This window comes from Microchirus variegatus, assembly GCF_963457635.1.
Source record: "Microchirus variegatus genome assembly, chromosome: 7".
Classification (NCBI taxonomy): Eukaryota; Metazoa; Chordata; class Actinopteri; order Pleuronectiformes; family Soleidae; genus Microchirus; species Microchirus variegatus.
In genome coordinates this window covers 12,943,470-12,970,022 of record NC_139808.1, presented here as the reverse complement: position 1 = coordinate 12,970,022, position 26,553 = coordinate 12,943,470, and the positions used below count along the sequence as shown (strand labels likewise).

General features: G+C 40.1%; 2 protein-coding genes across 2 annotated transcripts; both read left to right on the top strand.

The window, feature by feature from the left end:
* Positions 1 to 45: 45 nt before the first annotated feature.
* helz2b (helicase with zinc finger 2b) lies at positions 46 to 15,194 on the top strand (the record flags this gene model as incomplete). Its single annotated transcript, XM_083892678.1, has 20 exons — positions 46 to 258; positions 646 to 1,379; positions 2,230 to 2,413; positions 2,828 to 2,935; positions 3,529 to 4,043; positions 4,138 to 4,761; positions 4,921 to 5,719; positions 5,954 to 6,029; positions 6,109 to 9,409; positions 9,509 to 9,606; positions 9,723 to 9,839; positions 9,922 to 10,068; positions 11,217 to 11,361; positions 11,453 to 11,560; positions 12,617 to 12,809; positions 13,476 to 13,622; positions 13,792 to 14,001; positions 14,158 to 14,317; positions 14,817 to 14,990; positions 15,082 to 15,194. 20 exons carry the CDS (start codon positions 46 to 48, stop codon positions 15,192 to 15,194), a joined length of 8,166 nt encoding a protein of 2,721 aa, XP_083748804.1.
* Positions 15,195 to 17,088: 1,894 nt separating this feature from the next.
* On the top strand, positions 17,089 to 19,618 carry LOC310929174 (serine/threonine-protein kinase 35-like). Its single transcript, XM_083891893.1, has 3 exons — positions 17,089 to 17,666; positions 18,456 to 19,198; positions 19,449 to 19,618. Exons 1-2 carry the CDS (start codon positions 17,174 to 17,176, stop codon positions 19,172 to 19,174), a joined length of 1,212 nt encoding a protein of 403 aa, XP_083748019.1. The 5' UTR covers positions 17,089 to 17,173; the 3' UTR covers positions 19,175 to 19,198; positions 19,449 to 19,618.
* Positions 19,619 to 26,553: the final 6,935 nt, after the last annotated feature.

The window sequence follows — 26,553 nt, the reverse complement described above, 5'->3', positions numbered from 1 at the left end:
CTTTTTGCATTTAGCTGCTGACATTAGCATCATGAATGTATCACAATGTCTGATAGTGATTCAAGACTGGCTCCTCTCTTATCAACCCATGACATCAAACTTGCATGCACTCAGTGCTCCGTCAAGGAGAAGGAAGTGACTTATACTGTAAAATCAGTCTACCACCAGTGTGCAGGCGATATTCTGCTCTGCAAAGCCAAAGGCAGACCCAAATGGAGACCTGTTTCCAGACGGCCCACATTTCCAAACCCAAGTCAATATTTTTTATGTCACTACTTTGTAGAGGATTATGGTTGCACAGCACACGATGAACGCTGCACCTTTGCCAGAAGTGAGGAGGAAGCCGTAGTCTGGACCTTTGAAAAACATCACCGATTAGACCATACGCTTTTTTGTAATCTGGTAGCCCAGTCAACAACAACATCTGATGTGCCTTATGACCCTAAACCTCCTGGTGACCTCTTGTTACGACTAGATCTGAAAACTGTCTGTGAGCTATGCTATGTCGAGGACATAACACACTCGGTTAAGTCACTGCATCATGAGTGCAATAGCAATCTGCTTTTTGCAAAAGCTAAAGCCTCTGACCAATGGAGGCATGTGTCAGAGCGGCCTACACAAGGGAAATTTGGTCGAAATGTCCAGTACCAAGTGTGTGACTTCTTTGTAGAAGGCTCTGGGTGTACACAGCATGGAAACAGATGCACGTATGCCAGTAGCCATGAGGAGGCCACTGTATGGAATTACGTAAGAGACAACCAAATAGATTGTGACAAGTTAATTAGACTTGTAGATGAAGCCAAGAGTGCTTCATCCACCCCACAATGTGAAGCTGAACACATACTACAGAAGTTCTCAGGTAAATTTGTTGAGCTCTGTAAAGAATGCGTTCACTGTCAACCACAAAGATTGTCAACCAAAAGGTGGAGTGCTACTTGCACAGACGATGAAGCACACAACTGGGACCCAGTCTTAGTTTATCACCATTCAGGTAATATCTACAGCCAGATACGGCCTCTCCCTAATAACTATCAGTTTAAATACTGCAGTCATGTGAGGCCAGAAAAACCCTGCTGGTATGAGGTGGGTCACTGTGAGTCTGCCCAGAGTGAGGTGGAGATGGCAGTTTGGAAGGCAGAGCATGACGGGTTCTCAGTTCGGCCTCATCTACTTGAGTTGACCCAGCCAGAGCAGACGGAACTCAGGCAGGTCACCATGTACTGCAAAATCTGCCGCCTGGCCCTGTCCACCCCAGAGAGCTTCTACAAGCACTGCTCTTCTCTGGAACATGCACGGTTGCTCTCTGAGGACACCACCACCAAGTGGAGAAGACGACAGCCCCCACACAACCGGCGATCTGAGTTTTGGCTGTGTGAGAGGTAAACTCCTGCTTTAAGCAGTGCTTTTCTTCCACTGCTGATAGTTGACTTGTGACTGATACTAACCAAGCAGGAAGCACATTCTTGTCACTCCAATATGGTTTTCAAATGTCTTTGTTTCTGTCCGTTCAGACTCACATCCTAACTCATGGCAGCATTTTCAAAGTTCGCAGTTATGATGGCTCCCATCCTTTGTGGTGTCAACTGATCCTCATTTGAAATTCTGATTCCCCTAGTGATTATTAGCAGGTTTATGCTCCCCTCTGCTGGACAACACTGAAATATGATACTCTCATTACTTAATCGATTACAAAATAAGTCGTCAACTTTTTGATAACCAATTCATTGTTTGTGTGCCTTTTTATTATTAGAACAAGCTCACTGATTTTTCAGCTAATTAAAAGGGAATGTTTTATTTTTATTTTTTATCCATTTACAACAAAACTTAATGGTTCGTGGACCAAACAAGACCTTGAGAACATAATCTAATTTTTAGATTTTGGCCATTTTATAGAAACAATTAATTGATTAATCAAGAAAACAATCCACAGATTGTTTTTAGTTGCACTCCCTGCACTTTCTTTGCTATCTTGTGATTTGCTTTGTATGTAGCACTGTCATTTCAGAGTGGAGATATTAGACATTATGCAAACCACTTTGTTCCATTCACTTTAATTAGAGTAAACGCTCCAGTGTGTTTTGTATATCACATACAACATCCAAAATACATACCTCATACAAGATCAACATAACAAACCTTGCACTTGCTGCACTCTTTGACTTACAGTTCCTGTAGAAGCAGTTTGATTAATTCAGTTTTGTGCGGTTGATTTTGCCATTCTCTCCGTAGACCGCACACTTGTAGGTTTGGCATCAGTTGTCTAAAAGCGCATTCTGTGGAAGAACTGCAGGAGTGGATGATGCGCGCTACAGAGGAGAAGGATATCAAGCTCAACACTGAAGACCAGAGTCCCATGTCCTATAATGAAAAGATATTAGAGGAATACAGAAACTGCAGCAATGAAGTGTACATTGTAAGTATGAGGCTCTAATGTTTTTGTTGTTGCTGTCTGTTATCGTTCTCTAATTTTGAATTTTAAAATGTGTTCATTGATAAAGTCAAGGAAGCTGGGTACAATGTCTTCATCTAATTCTTCCAAAACATTGGAACAAAATTTTACAAAAAAACTAATAAAATGCTGTGCTTTCTTTTTATGAACTACAATAATGACTTCAGACATTTCATAGAATACTTTAAAAATTGTCGTTCATTAGAATAGAATAGAATAGAATAGAATAAATCAAGCAGCTTGTAAAGCAAAAACATCAAAATCTGCCGATATTGAACTGATTTTAACCTTCAACTAAACGATTTTTAAGTTGAATCAATCAATTATTAAGATCTTTATAATTCTCAATGATAATCCACCACTTAAAATGTTGAACAGATGTCTGAAGAAGTGGACGATGTCATCATCTCTTGTGACGAAGGTTTGACCGTGGCATGTGAACAGAGCAATGCAACACTGAAATGGCACTTTCAGGTTGAAACAGAGGTGAGATTTCTCCTCAGGATTCTTCTTTCTCAAAGTATAAACAACCCCATTTTCATAAATGTTTAAATACTGTTGTTCCGTTGTTGTGCTTCGTTACATGAATTATTTATTTTCACTTCTTTCTGTCCTCATTTCCTTCTATGGCGTGTGGGGTTTGAAACAGATGTGTCACCTCGTTAGGCCATGTTAGATAAATTGCGATTTGTGAATATCAAACAAACAATCAGATGAACAACAAAAGGCCAACCGCTTCAAGACCAGTAGCTCGGTTTTAAGTGGGTTGATGGTGATTGGTGTACTTCTTATATTGTCAAACCCTGATGCCTTGGAAAATTATTAAAATGATAAAATAAATGTTAAATGTCATCACTGGCCAATCAGAATAAACCCCCAAAACAGTTTATGGATTATGCACCAATCGGATAATTATAAAGTTAGCAGTTTAATGTTGTGGTTGAACAGTGTATGTAAATTAGCTGGGGGTGGTAAGCTAAAAATACCATATACCCAGGTAACAGGACCGAACATTATTCCAGCGACACTGTGTTGTATCGTGAAATGCGTTTTATAATTGCATGTCTAATTCTACACAGAGACAACTTGTTCATGTGGCACTGCTGAAACAAGAACCAGGAGCCTTGTTTACCCTTGGTGACATCGGCTCTGCGGCCTGCTTCTACTCCCCAGGCAAATGCTTTTTCAACGGAGACATTATGTACGACATCACCGTGTCTTTCTCATCCATTAATCCAGGCTTTTATGAACAGTGGCTTGTGCTAGATTTTGATATGAGACCCGTACTTTTGAAGAAACTCAGAATAAGATTGGGCCAGCTGGTATTGGATGACAGTGAACAAACAACTGTGAACCATGAAGCCATCTCTCAAAGTGTTGAGCGCTGGCATCGTGGGAACAGGGTTATTATCCCATGCTCATCCAGGACAGAGGAACAAGAGGAGCTGTTAAAGCGGTACAAACCACCACAGATTAACTTTGCATACAAATACTCGCACAACAACCAAACACCTCTGACCAAGGAGAACTACAATGAGAGAATGCACCAGTTCCTTTACAATGAGGAACATGCAGAAGACCAGGTTCTCTCAAGGTGAAGCATTGATTAGTACCATTTTTTTTTACAAGGTTTGGAAATTGCACATATAAAACTCTGCCTAAATATTTATTTGTTTCATTTTCGTTAGACTTAATGTTTGTGGAGAGATCACAACGCTGGATACACTGAGCGCTACACAATATGCTCCTCCTGGACAACTATTCTGTGTTTTCTCAGTGCCTTGTAATCTGACACAAGACACCCCAGAGGGACAGGTACTAAGACGGAGTATCCAGTCCGGCCTGATAGCCCCACTGACTGCAAGTGGTCAAAACAAGGTCTATGAGGCCACCTTCCTGCATGACCAAACAACTGAGAACAAACTGAATTTGCAACTGTCTAAAAAATGCTGCACCGATCTTGCACTCAAAAGCAATCAATCGTATCAAATGGAAGTGCAATTTCAGTTGAACCGCCACAACTTCTGCACCATGCACAAGGCTATAGACCTCCTTCCTGATACAAACAGAGTGTTGCCAGACTTAAAGAACTGTGCAGTTCCTGTGAACAACATCCTGTATGAGAACCTCAACGCAAAGCAGCAATCAGCAATTGACTTCATCACAGGAAATTCAAATGTCCAAAACTTTGTGGCACCACTTCTAGTTTATGGACCATTTGGAACTGGGAAAACATTCACACTTGCTACTGCAGCCAGAGCACTTTCCAAGCGGCCTCACAACAAAGTGTTAATATGCACCCACACCAACAGGTAAGAAATGCAGCACTTTTGACCTGTCTTTCAAATTAATGGGTTTATCGATTTATCTGTACTATATAAATAATAGTTTGCTTGAGATGTTTTTACATATTTTGAATATCATAAAAACAATATGCATTCCTATTACAGTACATCTTTGTTTCCTTACAGTTCTGCAGATCTGTACATCAGAGATCACTTCCATCCATTCGTTGATGAGAAAAATGATTGGATAAAGCCAATTCGGATAAAAGCATACAAACATGGGAATGCCTTTTCGGCCACAGACAAGATTACTTTGAAGTACTGTTTGCTCTCAGAAGATGGACAGTTTTTTCTACCACCTACAAAAGCTGCCCTTGATAGCCACAAAATAGTCATAACCACCACCTCAATGGCAAAACGTTTTCATGACCTGAAGCTCCCAGAGGGATATTTTACCCACATTTTGATTGATGAAGCCTCTCAAATGCTAGAGTGTGAAGCCTTGATTGCCCTCAGTCTTGCTGGGCCAAACACAAGAGTCGTTTTAGCTGGTGATCACAAGCAAATGGGGCCCAAGCTTTTCTCAGTGGATGACCATCACCGTTCAAATCACACACTGCTTTGTCGCATGTTCCACTATTACCAAGGCCAAAAGTGTGATGCTGCCCAGAAAAGTAGAATCATTTTCAATGAGAACTATCGCTCAACCAAAGAAATAGTGGAGTTTGTATCCAACCATTTCTATGGTGGCAAGAATGATGTCATCAAGGCTACTGGAAATGTTCCAGCCCCTGCAGATGGCCACGCTCTAAGGTTTCACCATGTAAGGGGCGAGTGTCTCTTGGACACTACATCCATGACGTGGTACAATAGCGAAGAGGTCGCCAAAGTGACTGAAGCAGTGATAGACATTTTCAAACACTGGCCATCAACCTGGGGAAACAAGGAACAAAGTTCAGTCTGTGTTGTATCAGAGGGGATCCAGGTAAATTGCAAATGTTCTTTCAACTCTGTTGTCACAAGAGACAAACCCCCCATTTCCAAAAAAACAGGAACACATCTTTTCTTTGTACTTTGTACTAGAAAGTGTCCCATGTTTCTAGAAAGGGAGATTGTATATGATTGTAATAAAAAGCATGCATATATTGGCACTATTGCTAGATATGGTCAGACTTGCAATTGTTTAATTATCTGAATATTATTTGATTATCATTTATAGGTCCGGAAAATTAGGAAAGCACTATCAGGAAGGAGCCTCGGCAAAGTCCATGTTGAGAATCTAGCAAATGTGCAAGGTAGATGTAATTTCTTTCATTTATCTTAAATGATCATTTTGTCATTTTTTAATGTTAATTTGTCTTTATTTTTCAACAGGAAAACAGTTCAGGGCAATTGTAATGACAGCTGTGCAAACACGTGACAGTCTACAAACATCTCACCTGCCTGGTCTTGAGCTGTTCAATGATGCTCATGTGTTAAACACTGCCATGACTAGGGCTCAGTCCCAGGTAGTTGTGGTTGGTGATGCTGCTGCCCTCTGTTGCTTTGGCAAATGCTCAGAAGTCTGGAGGAGCTACTTACACCATTGCATTGACAAAAAGAGTGTCACACCAAAGCATTTCACAAAGGTATTCTTTGAAAAAGATGTAATGGAAACTGCAAGGTTTCAAAAGTGTGAAGCCATGGAAGAGAGCAATACTTTCAGTGATGCAATTCTTCAAGAGTTGAAAGATGAGTATGAACAGCTGGAAACACAGTACAGTTCTGAAGATGACAGTCTGGATTCTGAAGACTTCAATCATAATGATTCAAGATCAACAAACAACAAAATCCGCACTAACCAATCAGGGTTACGTGAAAAAACAATGGCGATGTATGAGCAAGGAAAGTCACATAACCGATGCTTTGGCAAAACATTTGATCACCCCAGTACAAGCGTCAGAAGAAGGGACTCCAGCACTGCCAAGAAAACTGAAGCACCCCTTGTGTGCATGTTTGAAGATGTGGATCACTGCAAACAACCAATTTCTGATGTCAAACATATCAAATGGGTGATGATTCCCCTTTCAAGATCCCAGCCCAAAATACGCATTCTGATCAGCAAGAAAAAACAGAACTTCCTTCCTGTGTGGGAGCAAAGAGATGGACGTTGGACGATCGCAGGTTTTGAACGTTTGGATGAAAAACTGAGACAGAATAATGTATTTATGGTGCAGGTGATTGCACGGAGAGAAGACTGCAAATTTCCTTTGGGAAACATTGTTGCCATTCTTCCAGTTGGAAGTTCCTTGGAAGCTGGACTAACAATTTTGAATGCAGAATTTAAAGTTAAACCTAAACTGAGGAAATCACATGAGGGCTTCTCATGGATAGATGCAGATGAAGCACTTAGAGAGAACATGACTGAGGTAACGACATTCACTGTCGACAAAAAAACAGCACAACTCTTGGATGATGCCATCAGTGTCAGGGACACTGGGGACCAATTTGAGTTGGGAATCCATATTGCAGACGTGGCAAGCTATGTGAGACCAGGTGGTAAAATAGATGAGGATGCAAAACGTCGAGGGGCTACATATTACCACAAAAATGAGGATGAGGCCAATCATATGATTCACGAAGATCTGTGCACTGACCACTTCAGTCTTCTTCAAGATAAAGAACGCAGAGTGGTGTCACTGATTTTCAAAATGGACAAGCAAACAAATGCGATCACTGAAAAACCAAAACTCCAGTTTTCACGAATCAAGTCAAATGAAAAGCTGTCATATGAAGATGCAGAGAAAGCGATTTCTGAAAATAATGGGAAAAGGCCTCATTTTGACACGAGCCGAGTGGAAGACTGTGTTACAGTAGCTTATTGTTTTGCAAAAGCTCAAAGAAAGACCAGACTTTTGAAGGATTGGGCTTATTGTCAACCTGAGAAAGATAAATTGCCTGGATATCGCAAAGCACATCTGATGATTGAAGAGCTAAATGTGTTATTCAACACAACAGCAGCTCAAATGTTGATTGGAAGAGAAAAAACAAGCGATTGCACACCTCTTCGCTGTCAAGATGGACCGAGTTCTGAAAAGATTACAGAATTCAAGGATACATGGAATGAATTCATACCTCTGTCTTTTCATGTGCGGCATAGAGTTGAACATGATACTCAAGCCTCCGAACGTGAGAACTTCTGCATACTCACTCAAGTGTGGAATGATATCCAGTCAGCTGCCAGAACAAACGATGTCGACAAAATGGTGGACCTGGTTGCAGCAGACGATATCCACCCCCTTCTCCAACCAGTTGTGGATGAGTTCAGGGGATGCTGTAATAAGGCTACTTTCATCTGCTCCGACCCCTGTCTTGAGGCAGATTGTTCGCATTATTCTCTGAATGTACCATCTTATACGCAAGCATCAGCACCGATTCGACGGTACATGGACCTCGTCTTACAGAGACTTTTGCACAGTGTCATAAGAAATGGCGATGCACAATACACTCGAGCAGAGTGTACAACTTTGTGTAATCAAATGAATGAGAAGCTCAAAAAAGTCAAAGCGTACGATCAGAAGGCAGAGCAGCTCAACTATGCAGTGAGCATGATCAAACAAAGTGTTTTGAAGACGGCAGTTGTTGGTAGCGCAGATCCCGACACAGAGGGTTTTGCAGTGTCCTTCCCTTGCAACACGGACATATTGCCAGACCAGATCATGTACAAAGATTTGCAATTAGACGACCAACCACTTTTCGATGAAACGCATCACTCCGTCAGTCTGAAATGGAAAAGGCGAATCTATACTGCAGACACCATGCAAACGCAGGACTTTCAAATGCCGCCAGTTTGTGTTCCTTGCGTTGAGCTTCCACTTTCAGTATGGAAAGCCACTGTTGAAGCAATTGATGAAGAAACCTGGGATCATGCAATGTCTCTCATAGCAAATGCTAATGCCACACAACTGGAAAGAAATGTTCTCTCACAGTCATCAGGTGTGACTGACACATGTACCAAGGAGGGCACAGACGAAGACAAGCATTACGTTCACTTCAAACTCCATTTGCAGCCAGGGGACACACTTCATATCCAAATGACATCCGAGATCAGAAGAGTTTACCCAATGCCCACTGTTCAGTTGGTGCACATTAAACCAAATTTTGAGATTTGTGTGGACCATGTCCACAGCCCAGTGAAATGCTTCTATAGGTCTGCAGATAGTCCTGCAAGGCCTGACTATGCTGACACAAAGGCATATATAAATATCTGGAAACCACTGTGTGAGATGGAATCTGCCACCACTGCAGTGGGAGAAAGTGACAGCATTGTCATTGAGAACCTTGTGGTAAACTTCAGTCAAGAGCGGGATGGCAGACTCAGAGGAAGCTTTGTCTTACCTCAGGAGTGGATTGATGAATGGGCCATTGAATGCAACCTTTCAAATTGCTTTTTGTGCATACGAAAAAGAGGGCTGCCAGCCTTAACTTTGGAACATTACTCAGTAATGGATCCCAGAGAGTTCACATGGGTAGCCCATTGTGTCACAAGCAACGTAAAGAAGCAGACAAACTTTACTAAAGAACAACATAAAGTTGAATTCTATGCCAATCACCAGCCAAAAGAAACTCCAAGGTGTGTCCATGAGAAAAACACAGCTTTCACTGTTGAAATCATCCCTAAGCTTCTTCCTGACGTGTAAGTTCAACTTTGGTTCATTTTGATATTACCAGTGTACCACTGTCATATGTCTCATCTCACATTGCAATGGCATTTGTGTGTGTGTGTGTTTTGTAGCCGAAAAGAAAAGGCTGTGGTCAGCATTTCATCTGCATGCGATCTGGTCCAGAGAATAGCACTTGGACAAGCACTTGGACATCTGATTCCAAAAGACTGTAAACAAATAATACATGTTATATATTTATTTAGATGTATTTAAAGATAAAAAATTAAAATATATATATCCTTTTATTATTTCCAATAATTTATTTTATCATTTTGTCTTGTAAAGCAAAGCGGCACATCAAGAGGGAACAACTAACTGGATTTCCTTCCCTTAACGATTGCCAGTATGTTGCTGTGGATAAAGCTCTAAATAATCCCTTCACACTGATTCAGGGACCACCTGGTAAGAGCTGTAGCATGTTTTCACTCTGGTGCTTCATATTTTCTGCAAAGGCTCAAATTTTGGGGGGTATTTTGTCTTTCAGGAACTGGCAAGACCATAGTGGGCGTGTACTTATTGTACTGTTTTTTGGAGCAGAACTCTCTCAACCCAAGGAAATGTGAAGATGAGAACAAGAAACAGGTTATTCTCTACTGTGGTCCATCCAACAAGTCTGTTGATGTTGTTGCAGGCAAGTTTTGCTCTACTGAATGTTTAACTTAAGATAAAATAAGATAAGATAGTCCTTTATTAGTCCCGCAGTGGGGAAATTTCCAGTGTTAAAGTAGCAAGACAATAAAGATAAGGATAATAAATAATAAACATGCATTACCAAAAAGAAATACAATATATAAAGTACAATATATAAAGATATTATCACTGAATTATATATGTTAGATATAACACTTAATTACCCTGCATACTGGTGTGGGGTAATATGTTTTCCCTGTGTGTGTATATCTACAGATTAACATTTGGAGCTGCTCATTCAGTTCAGTCAAGATCAACAAAATATGGTTATAGATAAACTATATTTTCTGTCATTCGAATTTTAGCTGAAACTTATGTTGATCAGGAAATATTAAAAGTCAAATAAGTAAAAAAAAAAAAAAAATTGCCATCCATAGATTATTAACTGGACTTTTGAATTACAGACATAACCTTAAATCCTGTACATGTAGACTGTCACATTGGCTTTTGAGCCAAATCATGATACTTGATTTATGTGTTAAGTGGTAAGTAACCGGTGGTTGAATTAATTGTGGGTGAAAGGTGTTAAAGGGATAGTTTGGGATTTTGGACATAAGACCTATTTCCCAACTCAGCCGGTGTGATGGAGACGTCTGGAGACGTTTTCAAGAAATTTCATTCAGTTCTTCTAGTTGCCGAGTTCGCTGGTGCTATGGCTAGCGCAAGTCAATGGTACAAGTTAGCATAGGCGTTAGAAACACTCATACCGACTCCACAGTGCACCCGAGGCAAATCGATTGTAACGGCAGACTATCGATGTACATATCTGCTGAGTTGGAAAATAGGTCTTGTGTCCAAAATTCCAAACTATCCCTTTGAGGGTATAAACCTAAGTCCATGTCATGGCTGATGCTAAACAAACGAAAATCATAATACCAGGCTGACAGAGAGACAGAGACAAACAGATTGGTAAAGTGTTTACATATAACTGAGGGCAAATAGAAACTCATCCAGATTTCATTTAGATTGATTTTCAAAAGTCTGAACAGCATTAAAAGTTCAATCCACCTCCACATTTGGAGGTAGTTGTCAGTGCCTTATTGTGGTATAAAGTGTTTTGTGTTTTTTTCTTTTACTGCTGTAACACAGAGTACCTGATGAAGTTTGAGAACAGCTTAAAGTACCTCAGAGTGTACAGCCAACAAATGGAGATGCTTGATTATCCCTATCCAGAAGGTAACCTCCAGTTTTCTCAAAGGACACGCCGCCAAGAAAAGTCAAACGAAAAGCTCAGGTATTGTAATCCTACTAGTTGTTGACAGTTTTTTTTAATTTTCCCACTTTTTGATTAACTAACACATCAACATAATTTCATGTGGTTTTAGGAGCATCGTTCTGCATCACCGCATGCGAGAGGACCAAAATCCTCATTCAAGCAAAATAAAAGGTTTTGACAAGCGTACAAAAGATCTGACAGCTCAGGAGGTGAAAGAGTAAGTGTAGAAGGATTATTGGTTGACATGTTTTTGAACTGAATGAGAATAATGAAAAATAACATTTTAGTTGAAGGTCTATTGGATTCCAAAATACTGAGTTACAGCAATTATACAAAGAAATTGACTTTTTTTTGTTAAATGCAGTGTTGAACTGGCTATATGCTCTACCTTACAAGGTGTTGAACATGTACACTATCTTGTGAAAGTTTAGGTTTTTTAGGATGCTGTTTACATTCTATCATGTAACAGAGACAGCACATAGTCTTTTTGGCAGAAAACAAAAGCGAGGAGCAAAAAGAAATGGACAGTGCAGAAAATATTAAGAATAGTTTTATTGATTTTTAGTTTTTCTACCAACAGCTTTTATGCTCCCGCTCTTCATCCACTTACATGTAGATTGATGTGATTGATGAAGTAAACAAATAAATAAATTACCAGTGGGAATAGGTTCTTACAGTCCCAGAACATACCTGGCAGGACTGTTGGTTGGATTCAAGCATCAAGACATTTTATCTAAAATAAACCATGAAGAGTCAATAATCACAAGATCACAAGTAATGTGTTTATCAGCTGCTAGCTCACCCTAAGTATTTACAGAGGTGGAAAAAGTACTAAAATATTGTACTCAAGTAAAAGTACCAATACTTTGATGAAATATTACTCAAGTAGAAGTAAAAAGTAGGTCATTTGAAATGTACTTTAAGTAAAAGTTTTTACTCAGTAACGGATAGGATAGGAATACTTGCGTCAATACGTACTCAAGTAAAATACAAAATCCTGATATTAAATTTTACTTAAAAAATACAAAATACACAAAAAAAAGTATTCAATACAGTAACTTGAGTAAATGTATTTTGTTACTTTCCACCTCTGAGTATTTACCCTCACAGTTAAATGTTTTTATCATGACAAATATCTGTTTTTCTGCAACAATCAGCCTTAAAAGATGTCAGAAAGCAAATATTAGAGAACTGGGTACTAATGACAAAATTGTATTTCAGTTAGAATCTGCTAAACTAGATTGTAATAAGATTGTTTCCTTTTCTTTCCCAGATACAAAGAACTTCTCAGAAAGGCCCGCACACATGAGCTTAAAAACCATGACATCATATTGTGCACATGCACACAGTCTTCTGCCCTAAGCTTGACGAAGACTGTCAATGCACGCCAGATCCTCATTGATGAATGTGCAATGGCCACTGAGCCGCAGGCCATAATTCCATTAGTCAGCAACAAACCAGAAAAGGTGTGTTTTTTATTTCATGATCAATGTCTTGCTTGTGATGTCCATCAGTGCAGTCCTTAATGTGTGTGTAGACTGATGAATGTTGCTTCTTTGTGCCCCATTTCATGAAAAAAGTCAATGTAGTCAACAAAGGACGAGTCCCATGACAATGATAACCACTACAGGAAATTAGTCCATGTGTTTCTGTTGACTTTATTTGTCCTGTACCAGGTTTCGCACTCCCAGGTTAACATTTATGTCAGCTTTATTTAAAAACCACACTTTAGGGAATTGTGGAGGAGAAACATCCATCGAATGAGCCCTCTGTGGCAGAGACATCTAGTGATTCGGTTTTGTTTTACATGACCCAGGGTGGCAACAATGAAACATGGCCATGTCTTCACAGCTACTGTCACTCAGCTGTGACTTCTTGACTTTCTTTTGTGGTGACCCTTTTAGATAGGTATATTTTAAAAGAATTTGAGCCACAAACAGTAACAGTGTCTCTCATATATTTTCCCTCAATGGTTCACCCTGTCCCTACCCTTTTTTTTTTTACAAAATGATTGATTCTATGAGTTACACTTCGGGCTTGGAACAAATGTTGCATCATTAAATGGTCATGGTCATATAATATCAGTCCCTGTAATAATTCCATTTATGCCCTTTATACAATTTCTCTTTCAGATTGTTTTGATCGGTGACCACAAACAGTTACGCCCAATTGTGAAGAATTTTCATGCAAGAAAGCTGGGGCTGTCTAAGTCCTTATTTGAGCGTTACCACACGTACCGTGAGAAACAGACAGTGATGCTGGACATCCAGTACAGAATGGTGAGAACATGAAATATATTAATATATATAGGAGTGCAGTGTGTTATATGTTTTATACTTTATGTTTTAGGCAGGCCTATATGGTGTATGTACAGACTTTGGTAACATTTTATTACAAAATGTGTATTTTGAATTTAAATTCTAATTAATTAACTGTATACATTGATAGCACGAGGATATATGCAAGTTCCCATCAGAAGAATATTATGAGGGCAAACTGAGAACCGGGGTGGAGCAGCCAAGCAGTGTTCTGCGTGTTGATAAGAGAGCAATGCCGATTGTTTTTGGGGACGTCAGAGGAGAGGCCTTCAGTCTGTACGTCGGCACAGCCAAGGGCAATGAGAGGTCGAAAGCAAACCCGGAAGAGAGAGAGAAAGTGGTAATGTATTGGCTTCCCTCATTTTAAATAGTGATATTGAAATGTTAGTACAGTATGTGGGGATTGAGGTCATGATAGTCATTGAACTCCCGCAATTAATTTACATTTTTCTCTTATTGCGTTCAATCATATGATTTCTTTTTCGTCCTTTCACAGATTAGCATTGCAGAGAAGCTGGTGGAGAAGGCCAAAATCAAACCACAAAGTATTGCAATTCTGTCACCCTACAATGCACAAGTAACAGAAATAAAAACTGAGCTGAGCGAGAAGAAGCACATGAAGGGAATTACTGTTACAACATTCACAAAGAGTCAAGGTAAAGCATCTTCCTTTTTCCAAACACTTACAACGCCACAGCCAGAAAACCTACAGGAACCTACTGTTGAACACTTTTGCAAGCCTTCAGCACACCCTCATTTCTATTTGCATTTTTGAGGTGCTCAGCTTTCTTAAAACTCCACGTGTCCCTGACAAACTTACTCAAAGAAAATTGTTCAGTCTGCCTGAGACTTTATATGTTTGATAAGATTTACTCACCATTGGTGAGTAGGTCGGTCGGTCGATGAACGGACAGACAGACAAACAGACAGATAGATAGATAGATAGATAGATAGATAGATAGATAGATAGATAGATAGATAGATAGATAGATAGATAGATAGATAGATAGATAGATAGATAGATAGATAGATAGATAGATAGATAGATAGATAGATAGATAGATAGATAGATCTATTGGTGGGTGGACGGGCACTCTTATTAAAATGTTGTATTTCAGGACTCATCTATGACAAAAATAACATTTTGTCTCCCAGGAAGTGAATGGCGTTACGTCATCATATCAACAGTGTGCTCTCTGCCAAGTGAAGAGATAAAGAGCAGATCATGTGATGATAGAACCTGGATGTCCAAACACGTGGGCTTTGTGGGTGATCCCAACCAGATAAATGTTGGCATCACCAGGGCCAAGGAAGGACTGTGCATCATTGGTGAGATAATCTCTTTTCTCTGCCTCGATTTAACGCTCAGTGCTGCTACACTGTGTATCTCAATAACCTCAATGCTTGTGTCCTCTCATAGGGAACCTGGAGATGCTGATGTGCAGTAAAGCTTGGGAAAAGCTCCTAAAACACTACAGCTTTCACAGTGCAGTGACAGACGCAGACAAAATTTCAGTTCATTGTGCCAAATAGCTGACTTGATTTCTAAAAGCAGCACGACCATGCCCAGAGGTGACCTTATATTTTCAGGAGACCTGAAAACAATATGATTTGATCACAACATGACAACATTTATATATTTCTTTATTTTAATATCATGATAAATGTTTGTATTTTCATTTTATGTTTTATATCTTTGCCTTTTGGATTTTTTTTTTACATTGTACTTGCATATTATTGTATTTACATACACTTTCGTTCTCTTTGACAACTTCTTAAAATGTCTACAATGTTATATTATTTTGTTGAATCGTTTCAAGTTTATGTTCAAATAATCGGATTTTGTTTATTTGTATTTTTAATATTTGTTGCAACTTTTTGCATCACATTTTCAATCCACAGCTTTAATCTAAACTGAAGACAGTCAATGAAATACTTTTTTTTAAATTACCACTGTATGAAATTTGCCAACAGTGGAGAATTGTTTGTGTTTGTTGATAAAGGGGAGGGGGTGAGGCTGCTGTACACACAGTGAAACACATTAACCACAGCAGACCTGCACATTTGCCATGACAAGAGAACCCCACACACTTTTTGTATGCATGAGATTTTGAAGTTTGTTTTTTATAAAAATAAATATATAACAATGTATATTTACAAATATTTTAAATGTTGCCTTATACAAGTTGATTGGAAATTAAATTCATTGTTTTGTTTTTGTTTTTTGTTTTTTAATGAACATCATTTTTTGAGTGTATGTGTATATTTTATATATTTTTTATACTTTTTGTTGTTTTGTTTTTTTTTTTACTAAAAATGCTTCAGAGAACCATATATTGTTGGTTGAAAATGAGTTGTAAAATAAATAAATATGATGAACATGTTGGCCATGAAGAAGCCCTATAAACATGACATGCATTAAAATGTAAATATCATATATTTCAATATATTTTAATTATTTTTCCCCAAAACAGACTCATGAATAAAAATACATATGTATATTATAAGTATATTTGTATTTGAAAATAAACTTTTACACACACACACGCACACGCACACGCACACGCACACGCACACATCTACAACGCCATATATTTACAGGCTTGTTTGCGATTTCAGTCATAACACAGACAGGGACAACCCCCTCTGATCCCCCGCACTCAGCATGCGACAACACGTGCTCTCGAGTTTGATTTGGGTACGCGCTCACGTGTGGTACCATGCTGTTGATGACGCAATGGGCGAAACCATCGGTGGAAAACTGGTGGAGGAGATGTTGAACGCAAACGACAAATTAAGTTTTATTAAAGGTGCTGTTCACAAATCATCGAGTATTCAACAACACAGTGGTATTTTTTGGTGTGACAACTACTTGTTCTTCCCTGTAGTAATGGTACATCTGAACTCTCTATCCCCTAACAAGCAGCAACCAACAATTACCCGGGAATAGGCCGGAAGTGACGAAAATGTGAGGTTTGTAAATAAAAGTACCACTTTTTTGGCACAGTCATACATTCGGTCTGAATGAGTCGTGATATTATTGTGATCATTTTAGGATTCTTGAATGCAAATGGTCGAAGCATTCTCTCCCAAACATTTTGGATTGTTGCAAGAACGTAGCTAAACGAGACATTAATTTTACATATTTGGGGAGTCCCATTTGTTTGTTAATCACATGTAAAATGTGAAAACTTAAAAGAATAATAATAAACGAGTATGTCTTCAAAGCATTTTACATATTACATTTAATCGAACAGAGCATGTGCTTCCATTATGAAACACGTTCCACACTACAGGTTTTATTCTGAAGGGCTCGTATGAATTGTCGGCCATCTTTTTCCGGTTTACCCTCCTCCCCAATTCTTTGACCTATATTCGAACGTTGCTCAGCAGGTTTTGTGCTAGGGTCATTTCGGTTAGTAAGTGGACGGGGTTAATACCTACGTGCGTTGACAACATGTGAACATTTTACTACCCCGGGATTTAAACCCTACAAATATTATCGGAGACGCATGGATACAGTTGGTGACAACCGGCGGAGACGAACAAGGAGCGCGCGAGAGTGCTGTGGACGACAAGCCGGAGCACGAGCTGACGAGTACGGTGTGCTGCGGTGTCTGAGTGTGGGAAACACGGAAGAGGACCATGACATGGCGGAGGACGACGGCTCTTTTAAGCAGGGCGGCCAACTGGAACGGAGGGTCATGGCTCCCCGCTACAGCTTGCTGCGGGAGGTTGGGAGGGGAACGTATGGCGTGGTGTACGAAGCGGTGGCTCGGAGGTCCGGTGCTAAAGTCGCAGTGAAGAAATTGCGTTGCGATGCGCCGGAAAATGTTGAACTCGCCCTGCAGGAGTTCTGGGCGCTGGCGAGTCTGGAAAAACGGCACCAAAACGTGGTGCAGTTGGAGGAGTGTGTTCTGCAGAGGAACGGTATGGCCCAGAAAATGAGCCATGGCAACAAACGGTCCAAACAGTACCTGCGCCTGGTGGAGACTTCACTGAAAGGTAAATGTCGTTACCCCTTTACGTCACCAGTATTGTCCAACACTGAAGCTTGTCATACATTCAGAGTAAAGACGTTCTGGAAGATTTGCGTGTAACTCTGATTTACTATTCGTGTTGTCAAACGGCATCATTTATATCGCTGTGCCACGGTCTAACCTGTTAGTTAAGTGTTGTCGTGGATGCGTATGTACGTGGGGTAATCGGAATCGGAGTAAAACTCTTGTCAGTTGACAATCATTGGTCAACAATTCTGATCATCGCCGAGCTGTTATCATCAGTCGTTAGTTTCGGTGAGTGTCTCGTCAGATACCCCACACGTAACTGTTTTAGTTGACCAATATTCAGGTGAAATCGTCTGACTTCCGTCGTCGTAACGCTGTAGCTAATTGTCAGTGGGTTAATACAAGCCCACATTGCTAGAGATGTGTTGTTTGTGTGTCTGTCTTTGTCCTGTGGTGATTTCTTTAAGTGTTGTTGACGCCATGACACGGGCTCGCCTCGTTGGGGGGGATGGGCACATTTTGCCAGTAGCTCCCGAGGCTCAAACTAAAATGGTGTCTACTCTGTGGGCTTCACTCGGAGACAATTTACACATTCCATTGGCAGTCGATGCTGTTCTGCAAAATCACCACAGCATCAAAGTGTTTACTTGAATGTAAGCCGGATTTCACTTGTCTGTAACGGGGTTGTTGTTAATTGCAGTAACGCTAACACAACACTTCAGATAACCCTGAACTGTCCATGTACCTGTTTTTATTAGTAACTAACTGGTTTGTGTTTTTTTTTCAGGTGAGAGAGTGCTCAGTCCTCCAGAGGAGCCATGTTATCTTTGGTTCGTCATGGAGTTCTGTGAAGGGGGTGACCTCAATCAGTTCATCCTGTCTCGGCAGCCAGACCCACAAACCAACAACAGCTTCATGCTCCAGTTGACCAGTGCGGTTGCATTCCTGCATGAAAATAGCATTGTCCACAGAGACCTTAAGCCTGACAACATCCTAATCTCTGAGAGGTCAGGGACCCCAGTCCTTAAGGTGGCTGACTTTGGCCTCAGTAAAGTTTGTGCTGCTTTGAGTAATACGAGGGTAGGCAAAGAAAGTGAAGATAAGAACAAAAATGTCAATGTCAACAAGGTTTGGTTGTCTTCAGCATGTGGCTCGGACTTTTTTATGGCTCCTGAAGTATGGGAGGGCCACTACACAGCTAAGGCTGACATATTTGCCTTGGGCATCATCATCTGGGCCATGTTGGAAAGAATTACTTTCATTGATGCTGAATCAAAGCGTGAGCTTCTTGGAATGTATGTTAGACATGGAGCAGACATTGTACCAGTTGGCGAAGCATTGCTAGAAAATCCAAAGATGGTACTGAACATCCCACAGAAACGCAGGTCGTGCATGTCTGATGGAGTGAAGAAGCTGCTTCAGGACATGCTCGCTGTCAATCCTCAGGACCGGCCTGATGCTTTTCAGCTGCAGGCCAGAATGGACCAGGTTATGTGTGCTGCATGACCCACAAGCCAGGCTGTTTTACAGGTATGTCTTCATTTTCACATAAGCTGCTTTTTTTGTCATGAACTCACAGAATGTCCAGAGAATTGTTTACATGTGATGCAAGATTTGTCAAGTAGTCAACAAACATGATCCCAAACTGTTAGTATTTTAATGACCTGTGGATGAAGCTTAATGATCCTTGAGTTTTCTACCTATCCTGCCTACTGCAGCTTTAATTTTGTGTTATGTAAGAAGTGTGTTTGAGTATCGGTGTTCCATGGATTGTCTCCAGGTCTGTTCAGGTCTACTCTCTGATGGCTGCCATGTAGTAACAGATGTTCTGACATTCCTCTTCCATGGAGTTTATTGAAGGTTTGCAACTATATAAGTGAGGGTGGGGTTGCTGCTAGTGTGTTACCCTAGGCACATATTTGGTAACTGCACTGACTGTCCTTTGTGCATGTTTTCTCGGTGCTGTCAGTCTTCTTGCCTGTATAAGTGTGTTAGTGTTTGTTGTGCAAGAGCTAACCAGGACACCTCTTATGCAATGAAAGCTCCAGCCAACCCCTCACACCCAGATGCCTGACCTTTTAAGAGGTGGAGTCAGTACTCACTGGCTCCTGTTGTTGTTTATACAAGGACAGTGACTCTATTGCTGTTTCCATTATGGTGTGGTTTGGTACGGTTTGCAATGGTAAAAGCCCTGGGTCAGGCTTGCATTTGACTGAAAACTGTACCTTTGGTAGCTGTACTTTGTAGGAGGGGTGTGGACTGTACCCGGTGGTTATGTAGCATGATGTTCTGCCGTAACACTGCATATGACGACATCGAAAGCGACACAATGGAGGATGTCCGGTGCCTAAACGCACCACAGTCTCCTCCTTCACGCGGCCCAGCTCAGGTTTGACAAAGGGCTGTTTTTGCTGCATGGCTCGCTTGAGATTCCTGGTCATAATCCTCAACACAGCAGTCTGCTGTGCATTGTGCTGTCATACAATAGATGTGAGGTGGAGTGCAGGACCCCTTGGGCCTTTTAAAACAGTGGGCCCAGCTTTTTTGTCTTGATAATGGAAGGGTTTGTTGATGTTAACGTTGAGCTTGAGGCAGAGATTTTGAATTTATTTTTGCAGAGTGGGAGCACAATGCATCGGTTGTACCAATCACCAGCACAGCAAGATCATGTTTTGGTTTGACAGTTGAAGGTGAAATGTCTAAATAGAGACGTTCATCTCCAATCAAAGTGTGCGACTATGATTGCGTTGGCAACACAAGAAGATTCCACGAGTACACTACAAGCAAGGAAAGTGTCCAGTGACAGGCTTTCTGTCCATTTCTGTTGCTCGACGCATTTTAGTGTGTCGAGCAATAATCAAGAGAATAAACCAGGCCTTAGTCTTTAGCCTCAATTCCTATGCATTTACAGCCTTGCTGAATCATATTTACTCATGGTTGCTACTGTTAAAAAATATGCATTATATTCATATAAATCCACTGCGAGCTTGAACTGAATATGTTGGTATGCTTTTGTATAGAGCTTTGTTTAACTTGCAGCTTTCTGCATGCAGTTTGGTGGGGAAGGTTAACTGCAGTGGGTACTGCTGAAAAAGACTTGTGTCATTACTGCACTGACTCAGCACGTCTCTGTATTGATAGGCTGCTGAAAATTTCATTTTGTCCTCTCCAGAAAGGTGGTCTTTCCTCACAGCAGAGCAGATCTGTCAGTGGAATATCCATGTTCTCGATTGTGCTTACCACCAGCTGCAAGGTGCAGTCCGAGGGTGGTGACATACATTCATTACGTAATAAGCGGCAAGCTTGGTACATCCAACATAAGAAGATGCATGGTGCCTGTTATCTGCGACCTGGTGCAGTTGCTGCTTAAGCTACACCCACAAATGTCCGTCACTGTCCCTTGCTGTGATTATCATGTCCCGCGAATGTGGACAAACCATCGTATCTTCGCTTTGAAGACTTTTGAAGAACACCTTTAATGAAATTGTTTTTCTTTCCTCTCTCTGCAGACACATGTTTATTCCTGGAGCTGCTACGTCACAGAGGGTCTCCCTGTGTTGACGGAAAGACTGTGAAGATAAAGGAGAAGCAAAGGAAAGCAGCTAATGGCTTTTCACATCGAGAATGACACCATGACACTACACCCACACCACAGCTAGAACTACAAGTGTGGTGTGAGTGAGTGATATGGCTGGAATTATACTGGGAGCAATTTGATGAACAATAGAAAACACTGACAATCAAAAATTTATCTGAATGTACATGGCAGATGACATGAGAAGCTTCTCCTGCTGTTTAATAAAAAAAACGCTTACATGAACAAGGATCTCTAGGTAAAATCAGGCTCACCCTCAATCAGTGGTGTTTGAGGTAAGGGGATGTTTGAGGCTCTGACAGCTGGAGCACTCTCAGTGCAGCTGTTCACAGAATGTCCTCATTCGTCATTGCCGATGCTCGCGTCATAATCATTAGTTATGTAGGTGTAGACGGCAACTCCACTCCTGCAGTTTAGATGTTGAAGTGTTTTTTTTTTGTTTGTTTTGAAGTTGTTTACTATGTGAGCGCTATTCCTTAATGTTGGTCCTTCCCTGGATACTAGTAAAGAGTGAGAAACATTTTCTCTGAGTGGAAATCTTGAGTAATCTGATGAAGCTGCTACACCTCCATCAACTTGTGGATAAATTCTCAGAATACATGGGACAGTGGCACTGAGCTGAGCTACAGTGACTCTTAATTGAAGCAAGTTAATTGTGTATGTATGTACAATGTACGTGGTCAAGGCTGACATCAATCCATTTATCTTAGATCACTTCTAAATTGAATTTAAATAGGTTCTTTGGGTCTTGCCTCACCCTCCACTAAAATGTGTGGGATTGATTCAGTGGTTGTCCTGTTGACAGAGACGAACAGTGATTTAAAAAAAAAAAACACTGCTGCTGGTAACCTTCATGTGGTTTCATATGGTGCTGTGTGCATTGGCATTGTTTGTGTTGCCTTAGTGAACAGTTCTGTCCAATAACTGGAAACGGTGTCACTGTCCCTTTGAATTTCTTCTGACATTGGTTGGTTTAAAGGCTACCACATGTGAGTCATGGTTAGTTATTAAAAGTGTAAAAGTGGTGTCACTGGACTTAATTAGCCAATATTAACATTATTTACTTACTTTGTCCTTTTGTCTGCTAAGAAGTCTGTTTAAAGGGATTAATGAAAACAACTTTCCAAACAGTACCACCATTTATTTCCACAGTCATGTAGTAGATGCAACACATGAACGCATTTGCCTCTTAAATCTGCTACCTGTCCAAAGGGCAAACGGTCCTTCCACGCGGTCCGACTGCCTTCTAGAAGATGATAGCTGAGTTTCTCATTGACCTCATCTGATAGCAGAAATGTCGAATCTTGTAAACTGACGCTCAACATTTTGCACAAGCATACACGTGGAAACATAAATGCATCCCAGACTAAAAAAGATGTGATGAGAGAATGTTCTAATGTAGCCTTCAACCTGACCCTTATTTGCCTAATGCGACCAGATGTTCGCTGGAAATCTGTTATTTAATTTAAACGTTAACGCAGCACCTTTTTACATTCAATTCTTTTTTTAGACCTGTGGTGCCTTCAAACTTACCAGTTAAAACAAACATTTTTTATTTGGCACTGTAGATTAAATAACCTGGCTATATTATTATTTTTTTCCAGTTTGCCACATTTATTTGCTGAGTGAAATCGGGGTTTTGAAGGCCGTTCATGTTTAAGGAGCAGAGCTGCAGACTGATAACACCATATTTAAGGTGCATCATGGTTTCACAACAATCACGGCCTTTGTGGGATGCCTGTGATCAGAAATGGAAAATAAGTGAAAAACTATTCCCGATGTACTGTTGGCATATTTGTACAATGAACCACAGCTTAATGTTTTTGCTTTGCCCTTTAACCAACCTTTTGAATTGCTCTACCTCTACCTCAGTCTGTTGAACCTTTTCTTTACTGAGCCATTGTTTGATTTGCTAAGACATTCCTCAGTCAAAATTGAAACTGGCACATTTCAAAAGGACCTGCTCTTAAACCTCATGTTGTCACAGTATGTGTCTAGGCGTGTCCAGTTTTCCTTTTTGTGACGATGCATTTCTTAAGTATTGTATTGCTGCGTTGTGAGAAAATAGGTTTACACGTATAAAGATGTTTACATGCGTCATGCTCAGCACGGGCTATGATGTCCTTTGGGTAAAAAAAGCTTGAATGAACCTCTGTGAATAAGGCACCTCAGTTCCCCTCTTTTATTTCCATAATGAATGAACACGTATGCTGGGTAGAAACTGGAGTTGAGTTTGTGGTGATGTGTTATTAAATGTATTCAGATTTCTAAAGATTTTTTTTTCCTTTAGTTAAGAGGAATATATTTAAAATATCTCCTGCCATGTCCATGTAACTGGCTCTGGATGCTTCCCTTTGTTGTTGGGGTAATGTTCTTGTTGGTCTCTGCAGCAGCACCGTCTTTGACACACTGTTAAACACTGGTTTTCACAGGCAGCACTCAACTATGCAACACTGCCTCTCTGGTTACACTGTGAAACAATGCAGGTCTGGCTCACTTTTGTTTTAGTCACAAGCTTCTCTGGCACTGGACTAGACACTCAGATCTTTTGTTTTGGTGGATAAAGACAGAATCCACAATCCTTGGTTCGACACATAAGCAACACCGTTTGCTTGAATGTAAACATGTTTTTATTGCTGACTGTATCTGAGGTCTGTTTGAATAAAGGTTGGAATCACCTCAGCTGTGTGACTCGGGTCATGTTTGTGTTTAGGAGGAGGCATTGGTTGAATGTCAATCCAGCCTTTGTTAAAGCATTTTCTGTGTCTGTTTTTCAGCCTCATGCCCACAGGATGTGGCCAAACAGGATCAACTGAATTTTCACTAAGTAGAGTATGTGTATTTGCATCTTTTAATAGATTCTCTGCTGTCTGCTGAAAGAGGTAGGTGGACATCACATCATTCAAACTACATTAAAACAGTTCTAGTGCAAGGATTTTTAACATAGTCATCATTCTGTTTCTTTCTCATACCTCTGCTTGGTAATAGCCAACGTGTCACTTTGCAAACCGCTCTTCCCTGCACAGATGAAGGCCTTGTTTTCAGTTGGGGGCGTGTGAGAGCTGCTTGTCTACTGCTGTTTGGTAAGTATGTCTTACTGAGGTAAATCTAAGCAAATGAGTTCAAACATCAAAGTCAGAATAATGCATTTGAGCTAACTTACTGAGGTAGCAGTGGATCAACAACAGCTGTGAAATGTGATGTAAAATTGCAGATGGTTTCTCTGTGGACATTGGCTTAGTGGAGTGTTGCTTCAACATATTTCACTGAGCACACACAAGGGTCTAAAATGAATGTTCTTATGTTAAACCAGCTAACCAACATTAAAAGACAAATATTGAAGTTTGCAACAGGTTGGGTTTTAAAATTATGTTTATGGCTGTGCTGTGAAGTATAGTTTGTATGTATCTGAGCCATCCATTTTGAAACGTGCACCTAAAAAGACCTAAGAACTAAAATTAATGTGTTTTTGAAAGTGAACACAAATCTGACACGCAAACCAATTTCCCAAAATGTAAGAATAGATTTCAGTACTGCTCTATGCTGAACACTGGTCCGTTTCAGTCAAAGAAAACCATATGTGATGACACAAACCGATTATACACGTATCATTGCGATGTACGTCTGTCAAAATTACATGAAAACATTCTCATGGTCTTAAACTAGTTGTAAAGCTTGGGAAGCTCTGGTTTTAATAATGTCTTTATTAGTATTTAAAATGTATTTCTAGTCTACATCTGAATACCAATACCCATACAAATCTGTTCTGTGATATAACTGCATTATAAATGCAGTGTGCGCAAAAATAAGTCATTTTAATTGAAAAATGTAATCTATGGATCATTGTCCATAATCATTCTCTAATACTGCCATGATGTAGTTGTAATGTTCAACAAAAAAAACACACTTTGCGGAGGACATTTGATAGTTCTGATTAAACCACATAACTTCTAGTAGGAGGACGACACATTCTACCTCCTAACCCGCCCACAATATACTCCACAGATCGTCTGAGACATTATCCAGGAACTTAACTGATTCAGTTTTCCTTTAAATGGGTCAGGTGTGGCTTTTTTACTGAAACTCTACCTTGACATTACAGTGTGGCAGCACTTCCTTATTATCTTCCTGGAACGTGCACAAAGGCCATCAACACATCTCAGGCCAAAAACACTGTCAACACTACCACCATGTGGTCTAATATCTACATAACATCACATAATGTTGAATGTCCAGCATAGTAGATTCATATCGCTTGTTTCTGAGAATTTAGGGAATGTGCATTTTATACACGGGTATATTTAGATTTTATTGGTCACATTTGTTTTGTAAAGTTCAAATCAAATTGACTGTACATTGTGTGATCCATATAAATATCTTGATTTATGGACATTGCTACTATTGGTATCCTTGTGGTTTCAAAAACATTTAGCTAGAAGAAAACTAGAACCAGAAAACTAGAACTCCAGCAGCTGCTTTAACAGACCTAAATTAAATCTGAAATATCAGTGACTGTGATGACGTGAACGAGATTACTATTCTGAGCATTTAAGGGTATAATTTAGCCAGTTGGGGGCAGCAGAAACCTTTCAACATGGGCTGCCCTGTACCCTTATGTTAGATCTACAATTCAGACACATGATTTCACATCCTGTAGTCATGTACCTGGTGACAAATTTGCTAATTTACTGCAATCTATGGCTCATAAAGTGCCGAGTGCACCTTTACATTATTAACCTACTCTGTGTTTCAGGACATGAAAGGACACAATCGGGGGGGAAAGACCAGCCCTTGTTTTTGGACGCCTCATATATCCAGTGGAAGCTGTTGGATTTCTTTTCAAGATGCTTGTTTATTTAGAGGTTTTAAAAAGTCACACCACCATTAGATTTTTTGTTTTATTTGCTATTGTGCCCATAGCTTACAAGTATTTCTCAATCCTTCTTTTGGAACAAATCCAAAATATATGGGGAACATGTATGCAAATTTAAAATAACAATTCCATACAAAAATAAGTAAGAGGTTAAAGTATCAAGAATGCTAATGACCTACAGAATTGGACAACAGACATGAAAACAACAATCCTGCGGATGACCTGAGACTTTTGCGCTGAACTGTGTACATGTGCAGTGTATATATACTTAAACTTTTGTCGTGGTTTTTGTTAAATTGGTTTGGCCGGGACATGTAAAATAATAAAAGAAATGGCTAATAACTAAATACAAAAAACTGTCCATCAGGTTTACAATTTCACCTTCATCAGCATTGAACTTGTTTTTTTGCCACACAC